At 37.3% G+C, this 22,118-nt stretch overlaps 1 protein-coding gene across 3 annotated transcripts in view; it reads right to left on the minus strand.

Annotated features, from left to right (window-relative positions):
• Positions 1–22,118, minus strand: part of LOC150108862 (uncharacterized) — a 299,142-nt gene that overhangs the window by 116,728 nt on the left and 160,296 nt on the right. For all 3 annotated transcript variants that reach the window (XM_090410451.1, XM_090410442.1, XM_090410458.1), the window contains one exon: positions 13,890–13,945. In XM_090410451.1, coding sequence (XP_090266577.1) covers positions 13,890–13,945 — 56 coding nt within the window. The remainder of the gene's footprint in view (positions 1–13,889; positions 13,946–22,118) is intronic.

The raw sequence follows: 22,118 nt of genomic DNA on the forward strand, positions 1-22,118 counted from the left end.
CATAATGCGATTTATATAACGTGCCATTTCTGCGGAACCGAACATCTGCGTTATACGAGGGTTACCTGTACATAGTTTTAAATGGTCAGTAATTCATTATTCTGCTAATCAGACTTCAATCACACCTCTCATTCAGGGAATGAGAGGTGTGATTGAATTTCAAGACCAATGAATTCAAATAGTGAATTTCAAGACCAGCATTCGCCCCTGGACCTGGTCATAGGATAAAAAGAGCTATCCATAACCAAGGTACCACATTGCCTCCAATTGGTGAAAGTAAGCAGATGGTCTTGACTTGGGAGATTGTAAAACCTGAGGAATATTCTATCAGGAAGGGGGTACATGTGGAAGTACAAGACAGGTGATTATGACAAGCTTAGGAAGCAGCTTAAATCTGTGCCATGGCATAAAACATTGCAGGGAAAGGATGTTAGTAGTGCATAGGAGATAATTAAGGGTCATCTATCTCCCCTAGAGGAGAGGGATGACTCTTATCCTCTATCTTCCTTAGCGGAAGAATATTAAATTATATACCTAAGGGTAAGGAGGGTTAACTAGAAAGGAGTTAGATGGATAAGAAATGTGAGAATATCATCGAGCTGCAGAAGAAGAAAATGCTATGGAGGGTATATAAAGAGAAAAGTGACCAGCAAACACATGAACATGCAAGGCTCCAGCAAGAAAGGTGACCAGATGGCAAGGAAGGTAAAATCAGATTATGAGAAGAATCTAGCCAAGCAGGCCAAAGGAAATCATAAAGAGTTATTTTATTATCTGACAAGTAAGAGGAAGAAAGACTATGGAAGATAACCTGTGAGTGATGATATTCACGAGGTGACAGAAGCAGCTAAAATATTTGAGTTACTGAGTGACTACTTTGCAAGGGTATATCATTCTAGTGAGGTTACTGCTTTAACATATGTGACAGACACTGATGTGGAAACCGAGGTGGATAAATTCGAGGTTCTTAGGATATTGCAGAATCTCAATGGAAACACAGCTGTGGAATGAGATGGAATATCAGCTCGAGTTTTGCGGGAATGTGTAAGTTGACAATGCCTCTGACTATGCTCCTTAATTTAAGTCTCAGCTTTGGTAGAGTTCCAAGAGAGTGGAAAGAGGTCAAATAATTCCCTTGCATAAGGAAGGTTCTAAGACTGCAGTAGCAAATTATAGTCCAATCAGTATCTCAGGCGTAGTGGTAAAAGTACTAGAAAAATTGAGAATTCAAAAAGAGAATTCAAGAATGGGCAGATAAAAATATGATACTATATGTGGGTTAACATGGCTTTGCAAAGGGTTGGTCATGCCTTCGTCATCCAATAAATTTTTGCAATAGAGTAACAGCCAAGTTAGATAAAGAAGGTGGCTACATGATGATTTTGCTACATTTTGCAGAAGCATTTGTCAGAATACTGCATGGAACTCTGTTATGCAAATTAGAACAAATGGAGATGGATATGATGCTGGTTAAGTGAATAAGAGCGTGACTACTGGACAGATACAAAAAGTGGTATATGGATGGGCAGAATCGAGGTGAAAACAGGTGACCAGTGGTGACAGTGAAGAAATTTATAAAGTTATGCATTTTGGGATAAATAGATTACAAGCTGTGTATCAAATTGATGGCATGGTACTCCAGGAAACAGATGAAGCTACAGATTTAGGGGTGGTGGTGGTGGTGGTGGTGGTAGATAGACAGTTAAAGTTTAGAGAACATATCGCTAAGGGAGCTAAGTTAGCTCATAAGATTACTTGGCTATTGAAGAATACATTAACATACATAGAGGTATGGAAGTTGTTATTCCGCTTTATAAGGCCTTGATATACACATATCTGGATTACTGTTCTCAAATCTGGTACCCTGGGTTTCTTGGGGGATGAGGAAGTGGTGGAGAGGATTCAGAGGCGAGCGACCAAGATATTGATTGGCATGTGAAATATTTCCTATGAGGACAGATTGAGGGTGTGTGTGTGTGTGGATTGTAAAAATTGGTTGATAAGAGAAAGAGAGGGGATATATAAGAAATATTTAAGTGGCTTAAGGGTTTTATAGGATTGTTACAGGGGAAATGTTTCAGTGCTTTGCTAGAGGGACCAGAACAAGGGGGTCATAGTAGTGGTGTGAGGATTAGATTTTTTGCTTGGAGAATTGTGAATGAGTGGAATGGGTTGGCAAAGTCAGTTGCGAGTGTTTTTTCTGTTAATGGGTTCAAGGAGAGGTATGATATATTGTGTGCATAGATTGGGTCTCCCATGATAAGTCTTCAGAACTCCATAGAGGTGCCCGTATAATAATATTTTCCCATCAGGCTCTGATATATCTTCACCTGGATGGGTACATTCGCTAAAGTCATCCTTTAATAGTCATTCTTCCTTTTACTTACAACATACTGAAAAAAAAACACTTTGGAATTTCTTTGGTTTTATCAGCTATTTTCCTCTCATAATTAGCTTTAGCCTTTCTTACCATACATGTCACCCTCTTCCTGTGCCTTGCTCTGTTCATGGGTTTGCTGATCACTTTTTTCTTCATATTCCCTGCATAACTCTTTCTCCCCCTCCCCCCCCGCTTCATCCTTTAAATCCTATGTAATTTATCCTCCTGATACTGGATATGCACAACCTAATACTGCTTTCTTCAAAAAACCCTTGACCATCTCCCATGCATTGCTAAAGTCACTCCTCTGCAAACTCTTATGCATTGTTATTGCTCTAAGCTTACGCCTCAGTTCGTCATAATCAACATATTTTGTAATTCCACATATACTACTTCTTAAGGGAAAAAAAAAAAAAAATCAGCATGTCAGACAATTTCCCAGGCAAGACTATATGATAGCTTTTCCCAAATTATCTGATACTATAACCAGATCCAGCACTCTGATACCTCATGTTCGCTCCATTATATATTGTCTCATGTCATATAATCTCTTAGAAGATGTATAAATTCCATTCCTTCTTTCCCTGCGACCATTCTACCTTCCAATTTATGTCCCTCTAACTGAACACCCCACAATAATTACTCGTCCTGCATCCATTATGCTAATTTGGTAATGCATGCCATCTACATTTCTCTTATGATTTTTTGAAAATGGTATAGTGTGGTTAATGTACCACATATTCATAGGAAGATGTCACAGATGATTATGTAGAGAGGCTGAATAAGAGAAAAGACTGAGTATGGGTATGTAGGAAGTGTGACATTCTGATGGACCACAAAGCTTGTTTAAATCCAAATAGGGAACATGGTGTCATAACTGAAATGGCAGTTGAGGAAGATTGTGTGAATGTTAGAAAGAGTATGGAAGTGATGGCAAAGAAAAGAGTTCAACTGATCATAAACTGGGTGATAATTACATTGTAAAACAGAGCAATTAATAATAAGGTGGTAAGCAGGATTGATGGTGAACAAGAGTGTGTAAGTGATGATAAAATAATGAGAGTGAATGATAGCGAAAAAATAATGCCAATTAGAAAAATGAGTTGGTGAAGACAAGGCATGAGATGAAGCAGATGTGAAATGAAGAGAACAATAGATATGTATGGAAGAGTGAAGAAGACGACGATTGATGTTGGTATGAAAGAGGTAACAAAAGACTCACGAGTGACATTGTATGGATATTCAATTATTACAGGTGTAGCAAACGAGAAGATGCACAAGGTTTGTTTTCCAGGAGGTAAAATGAATAGAGTAATTGAGGAGTAAGCAAGAAAAAGAATTGGTAGTGGTAGTAGGGACAAATGACTTGACTGAGAACAAGAAGAATGTAAGACTGGATATCACTTAGAAGATGTATAAATTCCATTCCTTTTTTCCCTGTGACCATTCTATCTTCCAATTTATGTCCCTCTAATTGAACACCCCCACAATAATTCGACAAAGGTTGCTGAGAAGGATAAAAGATAATAGTCTGATAGAAAAGGTAATTGGTGTATTGCCCAAGTACGACAGTGACAAGATGATGTGTAAAGTAAGGATTATGAATGATATATTAGTGGAAATGTGTGAAGAGAAAGGAGTGTAATCTGTTAATGTGTGGATGAGTTTGAAGGATAAACTGAACTGCATAAAGCTGATGGACTCTATTATATTGTTTTGGTGCGAGTCATTTGAAGAGACTGCTGCTGGAAGGAAGAGTAATAAGTGCAGAGAACGAATCTGAGCAAGTAAGAAGTGATGTGAAAGAGCAATGAGTAAGGAAGGAAGGATTGAAATGGTGTTTATGAATGGAGAAAAGGGCAGCATGAGCGTAGAGAATGAGAAAACAAGTGTGCAAGACAAACAGAAAAACTGGAGACTCAGAGTGGACAGAGGAACAAAGCATGAGAAAGGTTGATGCTCAAAGAGGACGTGAATGAGTGTGTAGACAAGAGGGGGGGGGATGGCCTGATATGAGTAAGGAGAAAAAGATGGCTCGACAAAGAGATGGCTCGATTGCATCGATTGAATTCGTTCACCCAAAACGTTATTGGAATAAGTGAGACATGATTGGACGAGGATGACATCCTGACAAGAACAGAGATGAAAGGGTATGATGTATTTCATGAAGACAGAAATGGTAAAAAAGGAAGTGGAATGCTACTGATGATAGAAAAAGAGTTATGTCCATTCAAGGTAAAGATGCAAGGGAAAAATAGTGGTAGTGGTTTCGAGGCAGTATATCATGAAACAGATATGAAACAGAATGAAATACTTAATTAGCAACATCCAAGCAAATTAGCAAAGCAAAAAGGAAATGGTTGATCATTATAAGTGATTTTAATTTTTTCACTATAAACTGGGTTGAAAGTAAAGGAAATTAATTTCTTGAGCTTTTGAGTGAAAACTAACTCAGACAGTATGTAACAGAGGGCATTCAAGGATCAAGGGTCTTGAATTTGATCATCTCATCAGAGGATATCATCATAAATGATGTGTCAAATCTCCCTTGAGGTGGTGAGAGTGATCATGATTTGATTACCTGGGTGGTTGCCAGTCATGTGAGGACTTCTGTGAGAAAAGGGTGTATGAGGAGCAACAAGGCAGTTGATTATGAAAAGCTCAGGAGACAGTTTGCAGCTGTAGCATGGAATGAGGAGTTGGGCAGAAAGGAGTTCAATGCTGCTTGGGGGATATTTGAGAAGTATCTAGTAGAAGCAATGTTTAAATGTATTCCAAGGGTCAGATGGTTAAATAAGTTAGGTATAAAATGGATAAATGAAGAGAATAAGCATATATTACAGAGAAATAAGACATTTTGGACACAACATAAGATAAGAACTAATAATCAATTGCATGAGGAGTACAAAGAACAGACAAGGAAAGTGACTTGGTATGGATAACAAAAGTGCATTATCATCAGAAGTTAGCTAATGAAGTAAAAAAAACTGAGTTCTTTCAATACGTAGCCAGCAAAAGGTTTTTGGTAGGGTGACAATGCTTGGAGAAAATGGTATAAGGACAACAACTGTGAAGGATATAGTTGAAATTGTAAATGAGCAGTTCAAAAAGGACTTTAATCCTTGTGAATGTGACACATAACGAAGCGCTTGAGAGTAGCGTATGAGAAGAGACTAACAGTAAGTGAGCAAGATGCATATGTGGAATTAAGTAAGAAGGCTGTAGAACTTAATATATCACCATATATTTTGAGGGAATGTAACAGGGAATTAACATCTGCCTTGGCATATTTGTTTAGTATGAGTCTTAACACTGGGTTAGGTTCCAAAGGAGTGGAAAGTGACAGAACTCAAGCATCAAATTGTAGTCCAATCTGTGTGTCAGGTGTTGTGGTTAAAGTGTTGGAGAGGCTAGTGAGAACCAGAATTCAAAACTGAGTTGACAACAGTGGTATTATCTTTGATGATTAGCAGACATTTCTAAAGGGAGATCATGTTGTAGTAGTCTACTTACTTGGATTTTGAAAATGCTTTTGATAGATTTTTGATAAGTCAATGTTCGCATCTGGCAATGATGTGAACACTGACTTGTAGAAGTAAGGAGATTTTGGTTCTGTTGTATAAGACCTTCATTAGGCCATATATGGACTACTGTGCACAGATTTGGTCACCTGGTTTGCAAAAGGATGAAAAGATATTGGAAAGGATTCAGAAGCGATTCACTAAGGTATTTTCTGGTCTCTGGAATGTTGAATATGAAAAAAGGTTGAGAGGATGCAATGGGATAATAGGAAGAGTGGCGATATGATACTGATGCACAAATTGGTAAAGGTTGTTATAGAATTAATGTTGAAGAGCTTTTTAATAAAATGGTCAGAGATGGGTGATGAGCAAGAGGTCAACCCTGGAAACTGTGTAAGAAGAGTGTGAGCAGGCAAGGCCATGAAAATCAGTTTTTTTTTGCATGGAAAGTTGTGAATGATCAGAATGTATTGCATGGGAGAGTGGTGTCAGCAGATAATTTAAGCAGAAAATTCCACATAAGTGCACTCTCTCTTCCTCTCTCTCTTTCTCATTATCAGCATTATCTCATATTTCATTCTCACTATCAGCTGATAGTGAGAATGAAATAACAACACTGCCAAGATTCACACTTGTATTTTTCTCATGTTTTGTTATTTAGTTCACTGCTATAATTCCTCTTACTCTCCCCAAACTTCTGAACTTACTTTCAAAACACTTCTGATTGTGAGTGATGATGCAATAGAGCCACCTGGGTATGATTGGAGTGGGAATAGTGTTGGCAAAAGTCAACCAATCCAAAGTAATCCATGCCAGCGAGGATTACTTTGGTGATACTTTCGGTACATATTTTTGGGTTGGAATGCCGCATGCAATAGTCCAACCATGGGAATAAGGCAGAGAAGTCTGGGAGGATGCCCTACTTGGCACTGTTATTATGCTAAATTACTCTTGTATAAGCATTGTTACATAGGGGAGGAGTTGAGCATTAGATTGTGGTCGGAATTACCTAGAGAGGTCGGAATTACTTGGAAGGGTCATTGGTGAAGAAGCTAGGGTATTTTTGGGGAGTGGTTTGGGTTATCTGGTATTCTGGTTGGCATGTGAACAATTTGTGTAAGGTCGTTAGTGATGGCAAATGCTTCAGCATCACTGCCTGCAAGATCTGTACAACTGGAGGATCAAAGTCAGCTGGTGTTGTGAACATTAGCATCTCCTAGGAGGATGACTTCACTGTTGGGAAAGTGGGACTGGAGAAAATCAAATTTTAAAGGAAATAAAAGAGCTCAGAATGGTTGGTGGCATTAGGGGAGCAACAGAGACATCAAATGAATTTGACTGAGTGGGAAAGGGATATTTTCAATCAAAGAAGGTCAGAGGTGAGCAATTCTAGGTTGGGTGCTCTCTGGCAAGGTATGTCAGAGCAGATGTATGTGCAGATGCCACCCTTGGGTCAAAAGGAATTAAAGAGTGTGCAGTTTGGAAGGTTGAGATTTGAGTTGCTGAGAAAAAGAGTAGGTGGAGTTTGGTAAACTGAAGATGGTTGTAGACACTATTAAGGTTGGAGCTGAGGCCATGATGTTAGTGAAGTGGATATACAAGGTTCTGTGGAGCATATTTTTGACCGCAGGGGTCTTGCACATTTCCTATACAGTGCCTGCCGGTCTTCTTGATGGGCTACTAGTGGTATCACTTGATTTTTGCACTAATTTAACCTGTTTGTAGTCTATGATCCAATTGTTTTCTCCATTTTGGCATTTTTCTTCGAGTTGTTTTTGAACATGTCTTTGTCTTGTCGTTAATCACTGTTATTAATTTAGATGTGCTCGTAGGTGTGCCACAAGTCACTTTTACGAGGTGTGGAAAGTTCATTCTGTCCTTTCTTTTATTTACTGCTCTGGAACAATGGCACCTGACAAGATTTCTAGAATCAAGTTTCATTCTGCTAATTTGATGATGTCTTCTTTTAGTGATTTACTAAATTTAGCAAATCCATGCCTGCTGCATAAATAATATTATCCTCATCTGCCCAATTCAGTTCCATTGCAAGACTTTCATTAAACAGCCAAGTTAATGGCACAGTCAGTTCTATAGTACATTCCTTTAAAACTTGTGGTAAAAGTTCATCTAGTCCCCTTGCCTTATTGCCATTTAGCATACTCAGTAATCTTATTACATCCTCTTTATTTACTTCTAACACTTCACCATTAGTTATCCTTCTAGGACTAAAGCAAGCTGTACCAGGATGGAACATTCTAATAAAGTGATCATTAAATAGTCAACATCTGCTTTAATCATCTAATTCCCATCTCTATTCAGCAAAGTAATCTATCCACTATCATTTTTTCCTCCTACTTGCCACATAGTGAAAAAACTCCTTGGGATTTCAGTGCCATTTTCCTCTCATATTCTAAGTTTTCTCTCCTTACAATAGTATTCACTTTCCTAGCCTGAGCCAGGGCCATCTTAAGGATGGGCACACTGAGCAGTTGACCAGGCCACATGCTGCTTATTGTTCATGAGAGATCTCTTGGCAGAGTGTATAAATTACTCGACCTCTCACTGGAACACTGAGCTAAGAAAGAGAACTGGAGATAGCACACAATATGTCAATAACTAAATACTTTTCATACTATACCATAAATATAATTTAAAAAAAAAAAGTTTTTTTCCAGGTGGATAATCCTTTGAGCAGAAGTGAAGCACACTTTTATGAGTGGAGCACATCTGAGGAAAAGAGCTGCACAGGAGAAAGAGAAAATTAGCAAACTTCTAAAGTTAACATCTTGGTTCAATCCAGGTGCAACACCAGCTACATCAGCACATACCATTACCTGTTCCTGCTGCTGGGGATGTTCCACAAGAGGAAATACACAAATCTGTAAGGGCAAAGGAGTGTGCGATTCACGTCACAGATCCTGGGCTATGGGACATTAAGAATAGTAATACAATGGATTACTGGATTCATAGTGGGCAGATATCATGTCAGAATCATGATGGCAACCTTTCAAACTCATGCCGAGCGTACAACAGGACCGGAGGAGAGAGAGAGAACTCAGACAAGGCATTTATCAAAGAAAGTGTTCAAACATGAACTGCAGAATGGTGAGTGTGTAAAACGCGAACAGTTACTCTATTCAATCCCAAGGTCATTTCTACTGCTTTGCATGTTGCCAATTGTCCAAGAAAGAAGCCCCCTTTGCTACATCAGGATTTAATGACTGGAAACACAGCAGTCTTACTGTAGAACATGAAAATGGAGAAGAACGTCGCAAGTGCATGATGACATATTTGATTCGGCATAAAAAAATCTGATATATAGATTCTTTATTAATCAAAGATCATCACTCAGAGCATGAGTACTGGCATAAAGTGTTGATACGTGTGGTTTCTGTCATTCACTTTCTTGCCTCCAGAGGTTTGGCATTTCATAGAGAAAATCAAACTATTGGGTTGTCAAAAAATGGAAACTTTTTAGGTATTCTAGAGCTGTTGAGTGAACCAGATCCTTTTTTGGAAGCGCGTCTCAAACTGTATGGAAATGCTGGAAAGGGGAATCCATCGTATCTATCAGCAAACATTTGTGAGGAATTTATTAAATGAATGGGACAATGTGTTCTTTTTGTGCAATTCTGGAAGAAATGAAAGAGTCAAAGTATTATTCAATATGTGTGGATTCCACTCCAGACATCTCACACATTCATCAACTGACATTTACCATCTGGTACATTCGAGGATGTGAGCCTGTGGAGCGTCTCATCAAGTTCATCCCCATCTTTTCTCATGGAGGAAAGAATGTAGCAAACACTGTTGTGGATTTCCTGAATGAGAACAAAATTCTGCTATCAAGCTGCCATGGTCAGTCACATGACAATGCCTCAAATATGTCTTGATGTTATACTGGATTGCAAGCAGGGAGAAGTCAACTGAATGAGTTCGTCATCTGTGTCTCCTGTGCCGGACACAGCCTGAACTTCATGGGAGTAAAAGCAGCAGAGATTGTAAAATTCTTTGACTTTTTCAGCATCTGTATTTCTTTTTTTTTTTTTTCACTTCTACATATTAATGGAATGTTCTGGCATCATCATCATTAGGAAAAGATCATGTGGTAGTCAAGTGTCTGTCTGTCTGACACGAGATGGTCATCATATTATGATGCTGTCCATGCTCTGTATGAAGGTTTTGAGAAAATTAAACATGCACTGCATTCTGTATCAGCTGACAGTGACCAGGAAGTAAACGCAAGGCAAGAGGATTGAGCAAGAAAATGGAGAATGTGGAAATGATATTTGTGACAATTCTCTGGAACGACACTCTAGAAAGAGTGAACAAAACAAGTACGGTTCTGCCATCAAAAGATGTGGACATACTTATTGCCATGAATCTTCTTGAGTCTCTGAAAATGTATCTTCAGGAAATTAGAGACAAATATAGTGAATATGAACTGAAGGCCAGGAGTAATGTCCAAATTTGGATTATAGTGATGTGAAGAAACGGGAACAAAATCAAAGTGTACATCTTACTGGATATGATGAATCAGAAAAAGAGATACTTCTAAACAAACGTTAAGAGTTCAAGATGGAAGCATTCCTCCCTGTTCTGGACTCTCTGAAACTGTGACCTGACAAAAAGTGCAGAAGCTTATTCATGGATTGGAAATCTGTTTTCCTTCTTCAGTCAATTGAAAACAATTGGTTCTGATGAGCTAAACAAAAAAGTGTGAACATCTGGCAAATGTGTATCACAAAGACCTTGATTATGGAGACCTTCTAAATGAATGCAAGCATCTCAAATACTACATGGTTCTTGATGAAAATTGTAAGACTCTCCCTGCATTGTATAGAAAAATAATTTTGGAGAACTTGAAATCTGTGTTTCCCAATGTTAAAATTGCACTCAGAGTGCATGATGACCAACAGTACATGGAAATGTTAATTTTCAAGATTGAAACTTACAAAGAATCAGATTCACAGCACAATGGGGCAGCAGCAGCATTTGAAATGGCTTTCACTCATGTGCATGGAAAATGACATCCTGAAGACCACTGACTTTAAGCCAATTATAAATCAATTTTCTGCAAAGAAATTTTGCAAAAGTTTGTGTTGATTAATCCACACTTTAAGCATGTTTTTTATGTTTAAACGTTGATTTTGTTAAAAGTACCAATAAATCTATAAGCTTAATTTTATTGACTGTTTACATTTTTATTCTAGGTGGGTGGGTAGGGGGGTCCCAGTGCACTGCTTTGCCCAGGGGCCTATAATACTGGCCTGAGCCCTATACTCCTCATGCAACTGTTTTCTACTTCTCTCTTTATATGCCTTTCATAATTCAATTTATTTCTGCAATTTCCCTTTTATTTTTTCGTCATCCATTTAACTGCAAATGGCTTTATCTTCTTCACTCAAGGTATACAATCTGCCATTGCTGTCAATTTTTTCTTAAGTATCTCCCATGCACTAATGATCCCCTCTTCCTTCAAATTCTTTCATTCATTGTACAGCTGCAAGCTGGTTTGTAAGCCTATGATAGTTGCCTGCCTAATAATTTCAGATAAATTCTTGTCACCTTTACCAGCAGGAGAAGGGGACAAATGATAGCATTTAAAACCACACAAACAAACGACTCTTGCAAGCAATCGAACACTTAAAAATAATAATTTGAAAAATGTAAATCAATTATGGCTAATTATTTTTCTATAACAACCTATCTTTCAACTCATGAAATCTTCAACCTATCCTAATAAGGAGCATTCCATAGACTTGCCAGCATCTTAGTCACTTGCCTCAGGATCCTCTATATCTATTCATCAATCCCCCACAGAATCAGAACAAGATATGTGATTCTGATCAAAACCTTATAAAGAGGCTTTGATACCTTCTTAGCAGTATTAGCTATTCCAACCACTTTTGTAATATGTCCTCTGAATATTAACTGACAGTCCACTAGAAGCCCCAAATCCCTAGCCTCATTAGAACCTCATCTGCAACTCAATTCCATGAATGTAGCAAAAATAACTATTGCTCTACCTAGTTTTACATAATCAGCAATTTCCACTCAAATTTCCTGTATCATTAATGTACAATTAAGAAAGTACAGTGGCACATTACTAAGCACAGGTCTTCTCTTAGACCAGTGTTTCTCAAACTTTTTTTGACGACGGAACACTACACAAATCCTGAAATTTTCACGAAACACCTTGGTTATTTTGTAATGTATAAATTAATAATTAATTGGTAATTTAGCTGATTTTTTTATTATTAATCAATAATTAATTAAACATCAATTAAACCATCATTAAATTATTTTGTGCTGACAAATTAATTTAAAAATGACAAATTCCAGAACTTCTCGAAGAACACCTATTCACCTTCTGGGGAACACCAGTTAAGAACCACTGTCTTAGACTATGTTCATCCTACAACATTCCATTCCTGTAATCTATGAGTTGATATGCTATCAAAACAACAGCCACCACCATCACATCAAGGTTCTCAAATATCTTGTACACCTCTAGTTCATCCCTATCAAATTTGTTGTTGCAATATCTCCACCTGGATGACATACTTGTGCAAAGTGATCACTCAAATAATTCAACTATTTTTTCTCTCCAGTCACCTTCCTACAATCTGTAACAATTTTCAAAATTATCCTACTATAGTCATTCTTCCTTTTACTTGCCACATAAAAACTTTTTAGAATAATCCTTAGCTCACTCAGCTACTTTCCTCTCATATTCTGATTTTGCCTTTCTTGCAACACTGTTCATACTTTAGACAAATGCTTTCTACTGCTGCGGCTGTGCTTTCTCCTTAAATTCCATCCACCTGCTTAACGATGCCTGCCTATCCATTTAACTCCTGCTTGACCTCCTGACTAAGCGCAAGTTGTTACGGGTTCTTAACTTAGCAGAAACATTTGTTAGGTGTTGCTTGTAAGAGAGCGTGCAGTCCAGGGTAACGCCCAAGTACTTTGGAAACTTATTGTGTCATAGTAAATATCCTTCAAAGAAGATATGTAAAGTGACATCTGCCATGTGATTATTAAGGTGAAAGCTTGATACTTCTGTTTTGTCTGGATTGAGCTGGAGCCTCCATTTTTTATAATATTTACCTATATTTTTCAGATCTTTTGTAAGTACGTCTTCAGCCTGACTCATGTTTTTGTGTCGAATGGCAATTACAGTGTCATCAGCATAACAGAACTTGCATGAGATGGTAACAGACAGGTCATATGTGTATAGGTTATAAAGTAAGGGTGCAAGCAGATAACTGTGCTTCATCAACTATAAAGCACTAACTTCATCATGTGTGTCTGTATGATTTGCCAAAGAACTGCAGTAATTCTCTTACTGCAATGAGCACAAATTGCAAGAATTAACTTCACTATTATCCAGCTCTAGAGGGTATTTTGTTTTCTTTTGGTTACAATTTGAATTGTTTAAGTATAATTTTAATTGAGTGCTTGTGTTACTACAGTTATCATTATTATTATTATTATTTGACACCTCCAGGGAGTCCAAGGACTCATCGAGGGAGGGCACCTACTCTACAACTCTATTTCCACCACTCAATCCACCAACTGACCGCAACCACACCAATGCCATCTACTGCCGACCACCACTGGTATTTCCACAGACAATCACAAACATCTATGCCCACGGTGGGATTCGAACCCGCAGCCTTTTGGCTGGAGAGAAGATAGGCTAATCACTCGGCCAGCCAGACTGGCAATTATAATTTGTGCTCTGATAATACAGGTTAGAAAACCAGCTTCATTAGCAAAATATCAGCAAATTCAATCGATTTATTAATTATTGTTTCTTCTTCTTGAGTTTATGCTGTGAGGTACTATTATGATTAACCACTCTAGTCAAGAGCTTCTACTAGATGCCCATCTATTGACAAAATTAACAGGATCAACAAACAACTATATAAATCTGATAACATTAATTACACATTACAGATAACAAGGAAAAATCTACTTACTGTGTTGGTACTGAAGAGTTGTAAATTATCTTTTTATTCATACAATAATGCTTTGGCTAAAAAACACAAAATATATGTGAATTCAATACAATCATTAAAAATATTATAGTACAGTACTACTATTACAATATACATGTGCATTACTGAAATAAAGAGCCAAAAGGCTTCACTTTGGCGATGCAAAATTATACAAATAAGTGGATATTGAATCCAACATTATTTCAAAGCCAAATATATAGAAACTACAAGAGTTTCATGCCGAATATAGAAACTATAAAAGTTTTGGCAGATCCAAGTGTAAGCAACCCTTTAGGACAGGGGTAACTCGTGGTGAAGGTGGAGTAAGTTCTGATCACTTTCCTTAGTATTCTCCATAATGCAAAGCACATCTCCTTGTGGACATGTATGATGCTATGTATTATGGGAGGGGGATCACTACCCAAACCGATTTCAACCTTTGTTGAGGTCTCGTCAGTGGGAGCCAGACCCAGATGTAAAATAAAATACCCAGGTTAAAGTGATGCAGAACTCATACTTTCCCATAGGAGTTGTCACATTTTAAAAGGTACCAAGAATTACTGAAATAAAGAGCCAAAAGGCTTCCCTTCAGCGATGCAAAATTATACAAATTAAGTGGATACTGAATCCAAGATTATTTCAAAGCCGAATATATAGAAACTTCAAGGGGTTCATGCAGAATATTACTCCACCTTTACCATGAGTTGCCCCTGTTGTAAAAGGTTGCTTATGCTTGGATCTGTCAAAATTTTTATGGTTTCTATATTCGGCATGAAACTCTTGTAGTTTCTACATATTCGGCTTTGAAATAATGTTGGATTCAATATCCACTTAATTTGTATAATACATGTGCATGACCATTTTTTTCAACACTTTATTTATTTATTAACTAACTCTACACAAGCCCCTGACATTTTTCTTCTCCTATAACTTCTACATTATTGATTATATAAAAAAATCTTGGCTAATATTTGTGGCTACTAAAAATATCTTCCCATCCCCCCCCCCACTTCTCATCAGTTTTAAAAACTTCTAATCCCTATCCTGTGTCTCCTTTATATGTTACATTCTGCTGGTATTCACTCTTCTTATACAAACCTACACAGAGGATTCACTCCGCTTATACAAAACAACATAGTTCTCCCACAGAGAGAAAAATAAAATATGTGATTAGTTAATTGTCTAGCTGCTCTCACTTTGGTTCTCTCAAAAATAACAGAGAGGGCCTGCCAATGATTATTCTCTTTACTTCTTGGAAGTCCACCATTTGATCAACTAATATGAATTCTCCTATATTTAGTAACTGCTTGAGCTTCTGATATTTCCAAAAGGGTTGGCACAGATATTGCCAGCTTGTTAAAATAACAAGCTGACACTGTACATGTGCAATGTACAACTTTCATCTGTTCTTTGCAACTGGGATGACTAATTTTCTCCCTTGCCATTCTTCTGAGCTCAGAAATGTCATAGCAGTTGACTTTCTAAACTCAGACTTTCCTTTAGAGAAGCAATATGCAAAGACTATTTTCTTTTGTATATGATTTTCCTGCTATATGTCAAACACTCACTGACCTCAAATCCTATTCATAGTTTGGCTAAGCACAGTACTCTGCATCATCTTATTTAACAGATACTGTAGAATTCAAACATTCAAAGTTTAAACAATATTAATAAACAGTGCATTCATTAAATGTTGATCTTCCTTCCAGCTTTCAGTGATGTACACTCTCTGTCCAAAAAGGAAACCAAACTTTTCGAAAATAGAAGAAACTAGGGGCACCACCTGTTGTACCTTTTTGTTTGCCAAAAGCAGCAAGCTTCATTAGTGTTGTGTCAACTGTTTTTGACATCTGTTTCATTAGAAACCAAGTTATAGTGTCAAGAGAGACGGCGTGTTTTGATGAACAGTCGGTCGTCATGATATTCATACTGTACGCGATGAATTCTTGCTAACAATTGTTTCGAAACTTCGAGATAAAACTCACGATTGACCGCTTGGCCAGGCAGAATGAAATCTTTGTGTATAATGCCCTTGGAATGGTAGAAACAATATAGATTTGTCTTTACTTTTTACTTCTCCAAGCGACTTTTTTTCGGATTCCTCTCTTCTGATGGTCTCCACTCAGCACTCTGGCACTTTGTTTCGGGCTCATACTCAAAACCATGTTTTTTCACCAGTAACGATTGTTTCAAGGAAATTTGAGTCCTTACGAGTGGTTTTAAGAGGTCCTTGAAATGTTCAATTCGATATATTTTTTGGTAGTTGGTCAACTTGTGGGGAACAAATCGTGAATTCAATTTACGAATGCCCAAACTCTCAGTTAAAATGTTGTGCACAGTTGATTCTTTAATCCCCAATTCATCTTCAATCAATCTCACAGACAATTTGGGGTTTTCTTTGATGAAATCACTCGCTTTGTGGATGTTAACTTTTCTCAGTCCAGTTTTTGGATGGCCCTGCTTTTCGTCGTCCTCAAGCGACTGACGACCACTTCGAAATCGCTTAAACCACTCGCAAACTTGAGTATGGGATAAGCATTCATCAACGTATGCTTTTTGAAGAATTTGATGCGTTTCAGTAAAACTTTTACCAAATTTAACACCAAAGTCAATCGCAGCTCTCTATTTGAAACTCATTTTCCGACTGTTCATCAAAACACACTGTCACTCTTGGCACTATAACTCGGCTTCTAATGAAACAAATGTCATAAACAGTTGACACAACACTAATGAAAGTTGCAGCTTTCGACAACAAAAAGATACAACAGGTGACGCCACTAGTTTCTTCTATTTTCAAAAAGTTCGGTTTCTTTTTGGACAGAGGGTGTAAAGGCAGCATATTTTCATATGTGCAAAAATACATTTTTGTGTATACTGAGCACACAAAGCTTTGTACAGCTGCTGAACTCTTCCAAATTTAAATTGCAGTACTGAGTCTTCTGTCATACACTAGAAACTGCAAGTGTTAAATGATTCACATTTTCAAATAAATCATCTAATTTTCATACAGGATTTTGTGCAGTGCAGGTTGTGTGAATGGTATTCGTTGAGAAAATTAAAGGATATGTGGAAGGAAATTGAAAGTGGAGAGAGAGAGAGAGTGTGTGTGTGTATTAAATGAGTGCTTATTAGGTGATGAGAATGCAGCATATGTTAGTAGAATAGACAATATCGATTGTAGGATGGAAAATGATGTTATAAATGTCGAACATGCAGCTGTGGAAATAAAGAAGAACAAAATTGACATTAATAAATAAATAGCATGCTTGACAGGAGATGAACTAGAAAAATAACAGAGTGGAGACCAATGGATGGAGCAAGACAAAGAGGAAGACCAAGAAGAAGAAGAAGAAGGTGGAGGGATGAACTGGAACAAATTGTAGAAGTGAGATGGATGGGAGAGGCAGAAAACCGAGTGATCTGGAAAACCATGGGGAGACCTTCGTCCAGCAGTGGACAGAACCAAAAGGTTGAAGAAGAAGAGCATGCTTGAATGTTATCTTTCACAGAACAAAGTGTAAAATTGAAAAACTGCAGAAGTGGCAAGAGATTAGCAGGACTGAAAAGAGGAAATAGCAAGTAGTCTGAAATAATAATAAAGACTGAGCAAACAGGTAAAACAAGTTAATGAGAAAATTATGTACGGATACTCAATAATCAAGAGAGTACTTAATGAAAGTGTGAAAAAAATTGTGATTCCCTGTCGCAAAAAAACACGATATTAATCACACCATCCGGATGCAAAAAGGTAAGTCAAAGGAAATGATAGTCATGGTTGGCACAAATTATTTGAGAGGCAAGAAGTATTCGAAGAGAGGATGTAAAGGAGTTGTTAGAAGAAGCAAAACTGAAGAGCAAGAAGATAAATCTCCTGCGACACTATGTTAGAGGTGAAGTGAGGAGAAGGGCTAGTTAATGAGTCTATACATAAATTGTGCAGAAGGAATGATGTAGAACTTGTGGATCTGTTGTTTTTGTTTGATGGAAAGAAAGATTTGTACAATGCTAATGGACTGATCTAAATGGTTTTGGTGTCAGGAAAACTTAATCTTAAGGGTGGAAGCAGGTGAGTTTGGGTGAAGGCACCCATGAGGCAAGCGAGTGTGAGAATGACCAAGTGTGGAATCTAGTCCCTCAAGGAAAAATATTGAATTGGATATCAATTCAGGAAGTAAAGGTGGGTGGGGGTCTAAAGGGATGCTGCAGTAAACTTAATGAGTGATGATGGTCACGAGGTGACAGAAGCAGATAAAATAGTTGAATTACTGAGTGACCACTTTGCAAGGGTGAGGTTAGTGAAGTCACTGCTTTAATATATGTGACAGACACTAATGTGAGAACAGAGGTGGATGAAGTGAGAGTTCTTAGGATGTTGTAAAATTTCAGTGTAAGTACAGCTGTGGAATGCGATGGAATATCAGCTCTGGTTTTGCAAGAATGTGCAAGGGTATGACAATGCTTCTGACTAGGCTGTTTAAATCTCAGCTCTGGTAGAGTTCTAAGGGAGTAAAAAAAGGGCAAAATAATTCCCTTACATAAGGGAGGTTCTAAGACTGCAGTAGCAAATTATATACCAATCAGTATCCCAGGCATGGTGGTAAAAGTGCTGGAAAAATTGGTCAAAAAGAGAATTCAAGAATGGGTTGATAAAAATACAATGCTGAATGAGGAGCAACATAGCTTTGTGAAGGGTCAGTCATGCCTTAGTAATTTACTAACTTTTTATTATAGAGTAACAGATTTGGATAAAGGTAATGGCTACACAATGATTCTGCTGGATTTTGCAAAGCTATTTGACAGAATATCACATGGAATTCTTTTACACAAATTAGAACAAATGGGCATGAATATGACACTGGTTAAGTGGATAAGATGGTGACTACAGGACAGATATCAAGAAGTGGTGTATGGAGAGGCAGAATCGAGGCTAATACAGGTGACTAGTGGTGTGCCACAAGGTTCAGTGCAGGGACCATTGTCATTCAATTTGTATATAAATGATATAGGAAATAACCTGAAAGGAAGTATTTGGTTGTTTGCTGATGATGAGAAATTAAGTAGAGTAATAGGACAATTTAAATAGGCTGTCAGTATGGGCAAAAGATAATGGGTATCAGTTTAACATGGAAAAACGTGAAGTTATGCATTTTAGGAAAAATAGATTATAAACTGTGTCTCACATTGATGGCACTGTACTCCAGGAAATAGATGAAGCTAGAAATTTAGGAATGGTAGTAGACAGAGAGTTATAGTTTAGAGAACATATTGCTAACGTAGCATATAAGATTACTTGGCTATTGAAGAACATACTAACAAGTAGAGAGAAGGTTGTTTTTATTCCTCTTTATGAGACTTTGCATCAATACGCCTACATCTGGATTACTGTGTTCAAGTCTAGTCTCCTGGGTTTCTTGGGAATGAGGAAGCAGTGGAGAAGATTCAGAGTGAGCGACCAAGATGGTGAGTGGTCTGTGGAATGTTCTCTATGAGGATAGATTGAGGATGTGTGGATCGCAGAAGTTGGTTGATAGGAGAAAAGAGGGGATACAAATGAAACATTTAAGTTGCTTAAAGGGTTTCATAGAAATAATGCAGGAGAAATGTTTCAGCACTAAGCTAGATGGGCCAGAAGAAGGTGTCATTTCTGGAAGTTGCATAAAGGTGTAGTTAGTAGAGATGGGAGGACTAGATTTTTTGCTTGAAGAGTTGTGAATGAGTGGAATTGGTTGCCAAAGTCCAGAATCAGTTGTGCTTTGTCTGTTAATGTTTCCAAGGTAAGGTATGATACATTGTGTGGATATTTTGGGTCTCGCACAATCAGTCTTCATACTCCATTATGCCCATACAATAATAATTTTTTTTTTTTTTTCAGATTTTAAAAATAACTTTTTGTATATGTGGTAACAGAAAGCTAACATGCATAGCTGTTCAAAGAACAAAGTACACACATTCCTTTGGGAATTCCGATTTACAACTGAAATGAGATTCTTGATATTTTGAGTATTTTGAGATTCAAAGCTTGTTTTAGAATTATATACGAGGCTGGTCTGAAAAGTTCTCATCCTTGAGCATAGATGGCCTAGTGGCAAGATATTTTTTTTAGTAAGTTGGTACATCTGTCATAGGCATCCATGTGAAATTACAAGTCATTCTTTATTCTATCAAGTACTTTTTTTACAGATGTCTGAAGCAAAAGTGTTGTCTCTATCCCTTGAAATGGATAAAATTGAGTATCGTACGGCTATAAAATTCTTTGTAAAAGAAGGTTTAACACTAAAAGAAATTCATTTGAAGTTCAAAAAAGTTTATGGGCACTCTTCTCCTTCGTTTTCAATAATTAAGAAATGGGCTGCCGAGTTTAAACATGGCCGTACCAGCCTTGAAGATGATCCACGTGAAGGATATCCAAAAAGTGTAACAACAACACCAAAAATCACTGATCGAGTGCACAATATGGTATTGGATGACCAGAGAATCAAAGTGCATGAAATTGCTGAGACTAAAGGCATTTCAAAAGAACGTGTAGGATATATTTTGCATGAAGAATTGCAAATGAAAAAGCTTTGTGCAAGATGGGTGCCGCACTTGCTCACAGCAGATCAAAAATGCACTCGCATGAAAATCTCTGAACAGTGCTTGGAGCGTTTTAAGAAGAATAAAACTGATTTTGTGCATCGATTTATTACTATGGATAAGACTTCAATTCACCAGAATCCAAACAGCAGTCCAGTGAACAGAAGCTGGTTGTTCAGCGCCAAAGAAGATAAAGTTGGTTCCATCACAAAGAAAGGTCGTTGGCATCGGTATTTTGGGATGTTAAAGGCATTTTGTTTATTAATTATCTTTAAAAGGATAAAACAATAACCTGCAAATATTATTCCGATCTTTCAACCAGACTAGATGAAAAAATTCATGAGAAAAGACCCGGTTTGCAGAATAAAAAAATCGTCTTTCATCAAGGCAATGTGCAACTGCCCAGAAAGGTGTTTTGGCAATGGAAAAATTAAGGGATCTGTACTATGAATTTTTGGAACATCCACCCTATTCCCCAGATTTGGCTCCCTCTGACTTCTGTCTCTTCCCAAAACCAAAACTCTTCTTCACTGGTCAGCATTTTTCTTCGAATCAAGAGGTGATTACAGCTGTAGAGAGGTATTTTGTAGATCTTACTGAGAACCAATACAGAGATGGGGTAATGGCAGTGGCGCATCGCTGAAATAAATGTCTTAGTCTTAAGGGAGATTATGTTGAAAAATAAAATAATTTTGAAATTATAAATTCGTTTTTTCATTGTTAGGCCAAAAACGTTTCAGACCACCCTCGTAAACTACATCTAAAATAAAAATTTATTAACAAAACTAAATTATTATGCTTTACTTTAAAGATGCCAAGAAATTATATTCTTGTAATTTAAACTTGGATAAAGGATTAAACCAAGAATATAATTTCTTGGCATCTTTAATTTGCAATATAACTAAGTGAAGAAACTTTAAACATCTATTATGCTTGACAAGTCAGTCTCTGTGTTGAGACTACTTTCCTTAGTAATACAAGAGGAACACAAAAGGTATTTAAGGGACATGAAATATGTCACTTATGAAAATCAGGTCTGTCAAACAACAGCACTCACCACAGGACTGAGCAAGAAATTCAACTATTAAACCTTACCATGTTTTAGTGCAACAGAAAGCTCAAGAGGCATGTGAGGCCATCATCAATTGGCATGTAGGCCTAACTAAATCCAAAAGTCTCAAGATTTTAAGAATTATGTCCACTATTATCTGACCTCATCCTTCATCACTCCTCCATATATCACCAAACTATAGCTATTGTAATGGCAATTCAAGATTACTTGGATACTCATCAAAATATATTTGACTTGTTGGCATTGTCATCTTAAATAGGATACACTTCGCCTTTGTTATAAGCATGTATTTCTATGTGTGTGTGTGGGGGGGGAGAACATATATATATATATGGAACCATATCATCAATGCAGCTTCAACACGGAAACATCGAATGTGACTAGATTTTTGTTAATAAATTTTTATTATCAAGAGAATGGTTTAATTTATAAATCTTTTACAAGGAACCAATGAAGGAGTACTCCAGGGTTCTGTTTTTTCACTCACTCTCTTCCTCTTGTATATAAATGACCTTGCTCTTTCACAGACTTCAATCCCATCCATAGTTTTGCTGATGACAGTACAC

The sequence above is a fragment of the Typopeltis vanoorti genome, chromosome 2 (assembly GCF_054136105.1).
Source record: "Typopeltis vanoorti isolate ZY-2024b chromosome 2, IOZ_Tvanoo_1.0, whole genome shotgun sequence".
Classification (NCBI taxonomy): domain Eukaryota; kingdom Metazoa; phylum Arthropoda; class Arachnida; order Uropygi; family Thelyphonidae; genus Typopeltis; species Typopeltis vanoorti.